Source organism: Oryx dammah, unplaced genomic scaffold (genome assembly GCF_014754425.2).
Source record: "Oryx dammah isolate SB20612 unplaced genomic scaffold, SCBI_Odam_1.1 HiC_scaffold_18, whole genome shotgun sequence".
NCBI classification, from domain to species: Eukaryota; Metazoa; Chordata; class Mammalia; order Artiodactyla; family Bovidae; genus Oryx; species Oryx dammah.
The window spans coordinates 20,087,776-20,100,193 of record NW_024070202.1 but is presented as its reverse complement, the minus strand read 5'-3'; the positions used below and the strand labels follow the sequence as shown (position 1 = coordinate 20,100,193).

The window sequence follows — 12,418 nt, the reverse complement described above, 5'->3', positions numbered from 1 at the left end:
GGGATGCCAAGAACCCAACAAACTAGTGTATAAAGATCATCCTTTGGAAATACTTCATGTCATTGTGTGATTCTTGTTGACTAAAAGAACAGTGCCCTGAAGGATCCAGTTAAAAATAAATCACTCTACTGTTTCAAAGTGAATTTGTTTCCTATTACTTCATAATCTGAACACTCTATCAAATATGTTTATATTGCTGACAAAGCCCTATTTCCAAAATGGGTTCTTAGAACTTTTTTTTCTAATTTTTAATATAATATTAGTTAAAATTATAAATGTTAGATTTGGGGAGGAAAAGTCCATAAATGCCTTCATGTATATAATTATTCTCAAAGTTTTTATTTTGGTTGAATAAGTAAATTTTGGACATGGGCTCTTGCATAAATAAGTTTATTTCCTTTTTAAATAAAATTTACATCTGAAAGTAGAATTCATTTCTGTCACTAACTACCTGGACTTGGGCTAAACTTCACGGGTTAAGGGTTCAGTCCTCTGCAAGACTGCTCTCGCTTCAGACATGAACTGTGCATGTTCGGGGATCCCAGGTGAGCCTTGCTTCTGACCAACTGGCCACAGATTTCGGGGTCCCCACTATTCCCTCAGGTTCAATAATTCACTGGGATGATCCAGAGAACTCAGAAAGCACCATACTTACAATTAGAGTTTTATTATAGCAAAAGGATAAAAATCGGAACCAGTCAATAGAAGGGACACACAGACAAGGGCTGGGAGGGTCCCAAACACAGGCTCCCGCCCCGTCGAACCAGGAGACATCACCGCCTTAGCCCATGGATGTCCTTTACCAGCCTGAGCTTTTGTATCCAGAGTTTGCTAGCGGGGAAGGAGTTATTATGTAGGCATTATTAGTTGAATCATTGACTACACAGTTAAACTCAATCTCCTCTCCCGGGAGGCTGGGAGGATATCAAGAAGCTGAAAGCCCCAAGCTTTTTAAATACATGGTTGGTCTTCGTGGTATAGTCATCCTCCTTCCTTAGACATCTTCACATAAACTCACATGTAGTCTAAGAGGCCCACCATGAATAACAAAGATACTCCTGTCACTCAAGAAATTTCAGAGCTTAGAAGCTGTCTGCCAGGAATCAGAGAAACAGAACAGCCGAAGTCTTCATTATACAGCAGCGTTTTAGAGTTTGCTGTTAGAAATGGCCTTGATCGTGAACTACATAGGTATACTGTCTGAATCTGAGTGCTCCTAGTCATTGGGTAAGCTATCAGTATTGGAAGAGCAACAGCTACAAAATTTGACAGCAATTAAAACTAATGTTGAAATTTTCTGAGAAAGTCTATAAGTACCTAGTAGATATGAAGAGATATGTCTTCACATGTATATGAAACAAAAATATACAAATAAAAATAACTGTTTATTGCAGTTACATAAACTTACCTGAATACTTCATTATGAACATTTTAATTGCCCAGGGTTGATTCATAACCTTTCATACACTGAATATAAGAATGTTATAGGTAGAAGAGTTGATTATAGAAGTTTGGATATATACATGGTAGTTTAGTTTCCCCAGCTTTTCAAGTTATCTGTTCTTAATATATAATTACAAAAGAATATTCATTTTGAAACTTTTTTACAGTGACCTTTTTCAGTATTTTCAAATCCATAAGGACCATAGTAGATAAACTTCTAGCTAAATGTTCTCATTTGCAATTGCAGTCATGTGCATATAACACACATTTAAGCAGGATAGATTTTTCAGGTCACTTTTGAGATTAATCTAGATGTTTCCAATGGAGTGCCAGCAGAACTCATTCACACAGCTGTAAATCAGAACCAACCAATATGTTCCACGTGCTTTCAAAATGAATTCTTTAATCTATCAACAGTACACCTTTCAACAGCACAATATCATAATTGGGAAAGTTGTTGAAAGCTACTTTATCTGCACATTCATAATTCATATGGATGAGGTGACTGGATGTATCTCAAAGGTCCTCTGGTTGCCACTCAAAGCCTGCTAATTCTGTATTCATTTCAACCTGAAAGCAGCCATCAGAACAGATATAGATAGAAAAACTACAATCAAAATTCAGGAGTTTGATTTTTTCATGTGTCATATTCTGTGTTGAGCTACCAAGTTTTAACACCCTCATTGTGAAGTCATTTATTTTATTCCAGCATTCTCGGGAACCATAAATTGCTTCAAGATGCCAGCAGTTTATTTAGCCTTAAAACGCTTCAGATGTTTCTGTCTTTCTATCCCCCATGATCGTTTGGTGTTAATTGCCCTCAAAAATGATCCTAGTGGAGAAGGCAGGGGAATGCTTATCTGGCAGTTCACTAGTAGCATTAAGGATTTTAATTGTACGAGATAAACATGACAGGCAATTATTGAATGTTGTTACACATTAGAAAATTAAAATGGAATGCTAAGCATTATACTCTTTCACAGTTTTGTCTTTATCTTAGTGCCTAATTTGTATCTTTCAGCAATTTAATAGATTGAGTTTTATTGGAGAGACATTTTCTGGAATACTCTATTGGAAGATCAAACATAAAAATTTTATATCTGCTTACTTAATAATACAATGTGAATCAAACTGAAGTCAGACATGACACATTTCACCAATGCCATTGTACTTCAGCAGATAAAATGGAAAGAATTTCAATTTATCTGTTACTCTGAAGTAGTGACAAAAAAATAATTTGAGTCTACTGTCAGTTATAATTACTGAATGACAAAAGGTTAGAGGTTTGTTTTTGCAGTTATTTTGATCTTTTGCAAGCCAAGAAAGGTGGCACTAGTGGTAAAGAATCTGCTTGCCAGTGCAGATGACATAAGAGATGCGGGTTCAATCCCTGGGTCAGGATGATCCCCTGGAGGAGGGCATGGCAACCCACTCCAGTATTCTTGCCTGGAGAATCCCAGGGACAGAGAATCCTGGCAGGCTGCAGTTCATAGGGTTGCAAAAAGTCAGATACAACTTAGCACGCACACACACACAAGGTAGGAAATGAAATTCTAGAAATATTTCAATAATTTATTATATATGAAATACTAGTGTTCTTTTACTAAAGCAGTTTTGATAATATTTGGAAATAGTTGGGTTTTGTTAATTAATTGTCTTTTATAAACATTAAATAATTTGGTTACTGATGACATGGATTTGTAAGTGACTTTAGACATTTTTAGCTTAACTCAAAATGAATTATATACATCAATATAAGAACTAAAACTATAAAACGCTTGGGAAAAAATGGGTGTTTTTGACCTTTATGACCTTGGATTAGATAATTGTTTCCTAAATAGGATATCAAAGCACAGCAATAAAAATAGATAAATTGGACTTCATTACCATTTAAACTTTTGTTCTTCAAAGGACACTAAAATAAAAGAGACATAATAAACGAGTTTTGACAAATGTATAAGGTGGAGCACTCATATCCTGCTAGTGGTGTCGTCAAATGGTACAGTCACTTTGGAAAACAGTTTGGCATTTCAGTAAAAAGTTAAATAAAGAATTATCATATGATCAGGTAATTCCATTCCTAGATACATACCCAAGAGAACTGAAAAGTCATGTGTACAGAAACTTGTACACAAATATTCACAGCATTATTTGTAATGTACAAAACATGGAAGCAACTAAAATGTCCATCAATTGACGAAAGGATTGAAAAATATGATATGTCCATACAATGGAATACTATTTAGTTATAAAAAGGAATGAGGTACTAACAAATGTCACAACATAGAAGAATCCTGAAAACATTGCAGGAAGTAAAAGAAGCCGATCATAAAACATAAGGTTTGATTTCATTTTATAAAATGTTCAGAATACGTACATTCTTAGAGACACAAACTAGATTAGTGGTTGTTAGAGTGCGGGAGGGGAACTGGGAAATGGCTGCTAATAGGTAGAGCAGTGCTAATGAGAATGTTCTAAAAGCAGATGGTGGTGATGGTTGCATAAAGACCAAAACATGAGCTGACCTTTATGATATATAAATTATGTCTCAATGAAATTTTTAAAAGTCTACCTAGAGTTCTTAAGAGAAACTGTTTACATTATAGGCATTTTCAAAATGGAATCTTTGGTGTTGATGTAAAATGATAAGAGCAGAGTGTTCTCTTGCTTCTAGAACAACCACTCTCACAGGCAGAGTGTGATGGAGGATAACAGTTGACTCTTGATCAGGGGAATTTTGCTTTTTCCACTTATTTGTCTTGAGAAAAATAGGAATAAATTGATAACTGTGAAATGCCAAGTTGGTACTAAGGGAATGGTTAAGGAAAATGCTCCCATTTCTCAGGACAAATCTGTAGACTCTTAAGTTAATTGTGTGATTTGATGGGATGAATGCTAGACTAGACTCAGATCCTAGCCTCATCTCTGACTGTGTGACCGACCTTGCCCTTTCAGTTATCTCTCTGTACCTGTTTTCTTATCTGTCCAGTAGAACATCAGTACATGTCCACTACATTTATGCTATTTTCAAGAGAATCAAATGAATACAGTATGTGAAGGTGCTTTGAAATTGACAGCACTATAATAATATGAGGCATTATTTATTTAAAATCCTTCACTTTTCTTCATCAGACTTGATTTTCAGTGAAAGCGAAACATAAGGTGGTAAGTTAAATGGTTCCTTTTGAATATTGCTTCAGAGGGTCTGGCTTTCTTCTTGAGGAAGAATGTTGCATGGACTCAGACACTCGAACTTAGATGACATCAGCAGCTAGGATTTTATAGAAAAGTGTTCTAATTGTTTTAATGTATTATTCCGGCAGCATGAGAATGACATGGCAGCAGAGAGGTTATTGTCAATTAAACACGAGCTGTCAGAAAGTCAGAAATGTTGAAATATGGTGAGCATGAATCCTGAGCAGATCATATGGCAGCTGCTTAGCTGTTATTTTAACAGAGTCGCTGTGTTATGTGTCATTTTCCTGCAGGATTTAATTTGAGCCCCTAATGACAGAGACACCTCTACATTCGCATGCCAAGTCCTTCTAAACGGGCTGGAATGGTGGGTGGTAATAGCCGAGTGACAAGTGGAGGAGACAGCTCTTGTCTCATTTTTGTCCGCTCAGGTTACATTGAAGAGGCCTGCATCATCCCCTGCCCCTCAGACTGCAAGCTCAGTGAGTGGTCCAATTGGTCGCGCTGCAGCAAGTCCTGTGGGAGCGGTGTGAAGGTTCGGTCTAAATGGCTGCGTGAAAAGCCCTATAATGGAGGGAGGCCATGCCCCAAACTGGACCATGTCAACCAGGTATCTTCTGCTCTTGGGAATTTTGTAAAATACTTCTTAGATGCACATCGATTTCTTTTTTTTATCCAAATTAGAGAACAAATAGTAACCCCTGAATAAGATACTTGACCCACTTTATCTTTACAATGCCTGAGTAAATTATTAAAATTACAAGTCAGATGGATGATCTCTGTATTCTCAAGAGATTTAATATACTATATGTGTATATATGTGGGTATTAATATAATGGAAATAAAAAATGAAATCTACCTTTGAAATACTGTCAAGGTATTTAATCTGTTGTTATTTGAGTGTTGAGAGCAAGATTGTCTTATCTGATAAATCCATTAGACTCAGAAAAAAAATCTCAATTGCCAACCATACAAATTAAAATCAAGGAAGGTATGTAGGGTGTGGGTCAAAAATTGGGAAATATATTCTGTTGATATGAAATATGATAAGATGAAAGAGATATGAAGATGGTGTTAAAGTAACTTTGTGTTATCTATCAATTTAGTGATTGGCCTTTTTAGTATTATTTGGAACTTTCTTTGACTTTGAATACACACTTTGTTAGCAGCTATTTATAGTTATTACTTGTGTATCATTGGAAATAAAGAGTGAAATATCTAATAGGGGGAATTGTTTAATATAAGATTGCTAGTTTAATGTAACATAAGATTCATCAGACAGTTATTGCCATGTTTGGCCTACATGAGGATTAACAAAGAGTGAATTTCACACTAGATATGAAGATATGTGTGTGGATATTAAGATGTATACAAAGTTATATGTATGAACCAAATTTAAATATGTAGGTATGCTTCATACACACATAGATTGTCTAATTTTAATCTTCAAATACACTGCTCACCCATATACATTTGCCTTCCCAAAATAACCTTTGTTCATCACAATAAAATTATAGAGAAATAAAAATAACTTTTGAATAAAGCAATTAAGGGCCAGGAAAGTGGAGAATTAAATTGCATAGAAAGTCTTCTAAAAGAATGTTGATTTTTCCCAAGTAAAATTGCTAAACTTGCCTTTAAATAAATGCAACTAAAGGTGACTAATATACTGCACTGCTGCCACCTACTGGTAATCGAGTGTCTCTACCCCAGTAACGATTTCTAAAGAAGAAAATGCGGGACCCTGATGCACTTTTCTGAAATGTAGAATGTAATGTTCTGCATTTCTGAAATGTACTGTTTATAATACAAAAGAATATTTTTCTAGAAGTTTTGAAATATTGAATTTCCAGTAGTAAACTTAAATTTCAATAAATTTTATTCATGTTTTGAATAAATTCTACGCATTTTCTTACCTTCAGTGTGTATGTGCACAGCCAGTCAGAATTTAAGTTTTGTTTGCCTCAACGTCTTTTATGTAGTGAATTTAGAAAAGTTCAAAATGGCTTTGCCAAGTTGTCTTTGCTACTAAAACTTTTACCTAAGCCACTTCTGTGTCACTCTGATAAAATCTAATGCAGGGCATGATATCTGAGTATTTGTTACCAGACTACTGGTGGTATATTGAGACATGTACAATGGAAAATCAAAACTGAAACAGGAAATAATAGATTTCTGAATCTTTGAGCATAAATGTTCTACATTAAAAGTAGAAACTTCTAAGGATTCATTTGTTAGTAAAATGTAAGAAAAGTAAAGAATATGCAAAGGTTTGCATAACTGAAAATTGGGGGAGGGTTGGTGTAAATTTGTGAAAGTTATAAGTCGTATAGATTTTTCCTGCAGCCATACGTTCCTCAATAAGTAACCTGTGGTAGTTTGCCTTGAAAATTGTTTCTGAGGTTCCATTTTCCATTTGAGGAAGCAAATACTCATTTCCTTAGAAATATGGGTGAATGAATTGATTAAGCTCAGTCTATAAATAGTCCACTCACAGTTTGGTCCACCAGATATTTGCAGTCATATATTAATTCCCCATGATACGTATTTTGAGGTCTACTCGGTTTTCTAAAATTTCTTCATCCTGCCTATCAAATCCTTTCCTGGACTGTGCTGTTTGCAATTCGTTTGTGTATCTTAATTTTAAACAATAATAAGGAGGTGGCTTTTCTATTTCAAGGTCTAAGATAAATGTTCGAGTCATTTACCAAAAAACAAAAAACAAAACCCTTCTTTATATGGATAATACTTGAAACTTAGAACGTGAGATCTTCTTGCCAAATATACCAACATTTTAACCTGTCTCTGTTTCTCTCCCTTTGCTTCATTCCTGGTGAACCCTGCTCCAGGCCCAGGTAAGAACCGCTAAACCTCATGGTTCACGATAGAGTGCTTGTTGGTTTCCATTTTACTCCTGGCATCAGAGAATGTATTCTTTTTATCTTTCACACAAACGAAGTCATATTTTTTATAAAACTTTTCTTATGCAGCTGTTCCCTTTTTTTCCCCTAACGTGTTACATGCGTTTTCTCGTTTTAAAATCAGGGCCTAAGGTACGGGGATGGGGAGAACAGGCTTAAATCTCTCGCCTTGAAAGGGCAGCGACACCTCCTGTCTCATGCTTCTTGGGTGAGGGAGAGGAGTAGGTGGGCTCCAAGTGGTCACAGGAGGCCGCTCCGAACAGATCTGTATTCTCTCCAGCGTAGGAGATTAAAATGAAAGCCGTCAAAGGGCTAGGAAAGATGGCATTTCCCCTTCAATCGTTCCCTTCTCCACAACATGTAGGGTAGTGTTTTACTAAATACTAAAATAGTATTTCAGAGAAGGCAATGGCAACCCACTCCAGTACTCTTGCCTAGAAAATCCCATGGGCGGATGAGCCTGGTAGGTTGCAGTCCGTGGGGTCTCGAAGAGTCGGACACGCCTGAAGCGACTTAGCAGCAGTAGCAGCAGCAGCAAAATAGTATTTAGTCCTATTTTAATACAGCACACAATGTGAAGGTGATCACTTGTGACAGTCATTACAGATTCTTACTCCAACAGTGCATACTTTTTTCCTATGTGTGGTAGGTCAACTTTATTCACTTTCCGGGGATGTTTAGTAAAACTAAAATTTGTACAAAGAATGGTTCCAATGGACTATTTAAATCTGTATTTTCTGGAACTGAATAACTATATAAAATATTCACGTAGTATTGTGTATGGGTGGGTATTATAAAGTAGGAAATAGAGTTGAATTATCATAGATTTTGAAATAATTTTAAGAGGCATTTTTCTTTAATGATTGAGTCAGCTCTGTTGCAGTGGATTAAAGTCCTTTTTTTTTTTTAATTAATTTACTCTATTCTTCTCTCTCACTGAGAAAAGACTATAGTTGGTTCACTGTGCTAAAAATCCTGAGACCAGTCAACGACACCACCACAAACCTGGACCTGCAAGCCTTAATGGGCACCAGAGCACCGACAATTTGCTTTATTTCATGTGGCCCTCACTGCTTTGCAGCTGTGTAATATGAGACCAATTTCAGACCTTACTTCCAAGCCCTAAATGATTTAAGATAACTTTATTTAAGATAGCTGTATTTCATATTATTTATCTTTTAATTTCCTATATGGAACATGAAAAAATTCTTAATGGTATACATACTTATTTGGAAAATGGGTCAAATTATATTTATTTGAAAATAACTACTTTTATATGCTGTGTTCTTACTATTGTTCAGTTGCTAAGTCACATCCAACTCTTTGTGACCCCATGGACTGCCCCATGCCAGGCTCCTCTGTCCTCCACTATCTCACAGAGTTTGCTCAGATTCATGTCCACTAAGTCAGTGATGCTATCTAACCATTTCATCCTCTGCTGCCCTCTTTTCCTGTTGCCTTTCAGTCTCTCCTACAGCATCAGGGTCTTTCCCAATGAGTCAGTTCTTTGCATCAGGTGGCCAAAATATTGGAGCTTCAGGTTCAGCATCAGTCCTTCCAATGAATATTCAGGGTTAATTTCCTTTAGGGTTGACTGGTTTGATCTCCTTGCAGTCCAAGGGACTCTCAATAGTCTTCTCCCAAACCACAGTTTCAAAAGTGTTGTTATATGCTTCCTTAATTACTTAAAAATGAATGATAATTCTTCTATTCATTTATTCATCTTACTTAACAAGTCTCTATAGAATGCCTCACATATGAACACTCTGGGCTAAGTACTGAAGACACAGGAAACTGACCAGGAGGGATGGCCCAGGAAGTTATAATACCATGTAGTAAGGGTCAGTCCAGGAAAGCACGGAGTGTGTCTGCTGTGGTCCGTGAGGTCTGATCTCCAGCTACAGTGTGATCGCAGATCTGCAGAACACAACAGGGCTAGCCCTGCCTGCCCTTCACCGCTGCAACTTGAAGTCTCACGAGGGCCTCCATGTTCCTGTTTTAGGACAATGAACAGTAAAAGAGAGGCTGGTGTAAAAGTGAAATATCATGATCACTGACATGTGAGGTGTCCCCTCTCACCTTCTCAGGCTCCGTGCAGTGAGGTCACTGAGAACCATGTGTGTTTCAGGTGTATGAGGTCGTCCCTTGCCACAGTGACTGCAGCCAGTACATATGGGTCACAGAGCCGTGGAGCATCTGCAAGGTGACCTTTGTGAACACGCGGGACAACTGCGGAGAGGGTGTGCAAACCCGAAAAGTGAGGTAAGGTCAAGCACGGGGAAGCAAAGGCGCCGCCACCTCCCGAGTTCTTGTGTGCCAACCTGACCTTGGCCTCCCCCCAGGTCTCCTGAGTGAAGTTGTCTTCAGTTTTACTTTTAGGGTCTTGTGTTCATGGAACGCTCTGAAAGGATCTGCTTCCAGCAGCAGTTTGTCACCCTCCGCCTTCTGACTTTTGGAGGCTTTGCTTCTCAGTGCTCTTGCCGGAAAAAGGCTGCATAGTGAATGTGAGGTGGACTAAACGCAGATTTTCCAATCCCAATCAGTTCTTCCTTAAAGGTCAACTGTATTTCTAACCATAGCTCAGTGATAATCTTTTATACACTCTTTATCTTTTGATGCTAAGGCATCAAACTGTCCACCTTTTGAATACTCCCATTCCCCTGGGAAACCTTCACTAAAAGCCCTGGCTGGCTAGTGCCTCTCATGTGTTATCAGTGGCCAGTGGCCAGTAGGGTAGCCACTCACCATGTGTGGCTATTTCACTTGAAATCTAAACTAGTGAAAATTGAATAAAATGCATTTCCTCAGCCACACTAGACCCATTCTAAGTGCTCCTTAGTCGGAGGGGGCTAGTGGCTATTCTTTGAGACAGCACAGTATTTTTCCACTGTCGTAGAAAGTATGAGAGCCTTGTCAGACTTCTGAGCAGGCTTGTTCTATAATGCCCCACATAGCCCCTTAGTGTTTTGAAAGATCCATCTATATGTCTGTCCCCTTTATTAAATGCTTTCTCTCCAAACTGAGACCCTGTCGTAGTCATAGAAATTCTCTAAAACCCAATACAATAGAAATATTGTAATAAATATGGTTTAGTTGCTAAGTTGTCTCTGACTCTTGTAACCCCATGGACTACAGCCCACCAGGCTCCTCTGTCCATGAGATTTTCCAGGCAAGAGTACAGGAGTGGGTAGCCATTCCCTTCTCCAGGGGATCTTCCTAACCCAGGAATTGACCCCAGGTCTCCTGCATTGCAGGCAGATTCTACTGACTGAGCTACAAAGAAAGCCCGTAATAAGTGTAATACAATCAAATTAACTCATTAAATTATACCTAAAGCATCTGCATATGATTCTTAAGGGTCTCAAACCTGGGAAATCAGTATATGAGGCTTTATTATCTCCACTTTAAGAGAAGATTCAAAAGTACTAAGTAATTAATGTGCCTAAGCAGACAGTGAGTAAAGTGACAAAGTTGCATTGAAAAGCAAATGTCACTCTTTAGCCAGTTTATCCTAACTCTACTGAGTGATACACGGTAAAGAAAAATATAAAACATCGAAAGCTTTACAACTTCCAGTTGTGAAGAAGTCCATTCTTACTCATGACATAAGTGAATTTAAGATGACTGTTTCTTTATCTGTTTCAGTAGGAAAGTAGAGCAAATTAATGTTTATATCATAAAGCCTTGGGACTCTGTGTAGAACATTGGCTCTGATAAAAATAATCTCTCTCTTTTTTTTAAACCTCACTCATCTTAACTCTCAAATTATTTTCTGAATATTAAAAAGTGGATGAAGTGGAGGGTGGAGAAAATGAGTTAATAGGGAAACAGGGAAGAAAAAGACAGATATTCTGTTTTCTACTACTCTTCTGCCAAATTTAAATTTTATCTTTAAAATATAAAAGTATTTTCTTTATATTAAAAATTTGATAAAGTTGGGTTTTTTGTTAATATAAAAATTACAATAGCTTCTTTCAGCTTTCCCTCCAGCTCTCTATTCATATATGTTGCTTCTTTTTGCTTTCCAAATGGCTATTGTCAATGTTTTCAAACACATTTTAAACAAAGTAACTTTTAAGGTCAACCTATTTTTTCAGTAAACATTTTTAACACAAATAGAGAATTGATGAAAATTTCTTATCATGTAATAATGTTCCTTAAGGTTAAATGTCATGTTAGATGTGACCATTGGGTGACATTTCAGGACAAATACATCTATAAGGAAGTATGAAAGTGAAAGTCACTCAGTCGTGTCTGACTCTTTGTGACTCCACGGACTATACAGCCCATGGAATTCTCCAGGCCAAAATACTGGTGTGGGTAGCATTTCCCTTCTCCAGGGGATCTTCCCAACCCAGGGCTTGAAGCCAGGTCTCCCACATTGCAGGCAGATTCTTTCCCAGCTGAGCCACAAGGGAAGCCCAGGAATGCTGGAGTGGGTAGCCTATCCCTTCTCCAGCGGATCTTTCAGACCCAGATATCAAGTTGGGGTCTCCTGCATTGCAGGCAGATTCTTTACCAGCTCAGCTGCTACAGAAGCCCTTTTAGGGTGGTGTGACATATCAAAGGCTGAATAATAGTAGTGATTTGCCCTGGTGAGACAGAATATTTTTTCATTGACATTTTTCTAAAATTTCCAGCACATGATGATAATAAAAACCAGTCAGATTTGGTTATTTCTGTTGCTTTTGAAATCTCTGCAGGCAATCTACCCCCTTACTGCCACAACTGTGGTGGGTGCCGGGCTCCACCCTTGGCCGCAGTTTGGTTCTATGCTCTGTTTTCTAAAACAGTTTGATAGTCTCACAGCATAATCCCTTCTCTTATGGAATGGAAAAAATCCAGGCATTTGAAGAAAG

General features: G+C 37.6%; 1 protein-coding gene across 1 annotated transcript in view; it reads left to right on the top strand.

Moving 5' to 3' along the window:
• The window catches only part of THSD7A (thrombospondin type 1 domain containing 7A), a 484,105-nt gene that overhangs the window by 430,578 nt on the left and 41,109 nt on the right, over positions 1-12,418 (top strand). The window contains exons 14-16 of the mRNA XM_040260579.1: positions 5,070-5,248; positions 7,488-7,493; positions 9,688-9,821. Coding sequence (XP_040116513.1) covers positions 5,070-5,248; positions 7,488-7,493; positions 9,688-9,821 — 319 coding nt within the window. The remainder of the gene's footprint in view (positions 1-5,069; positions 5,249-7,487; positions 7,494-9,687; positions 9,822-12,418) is intronic.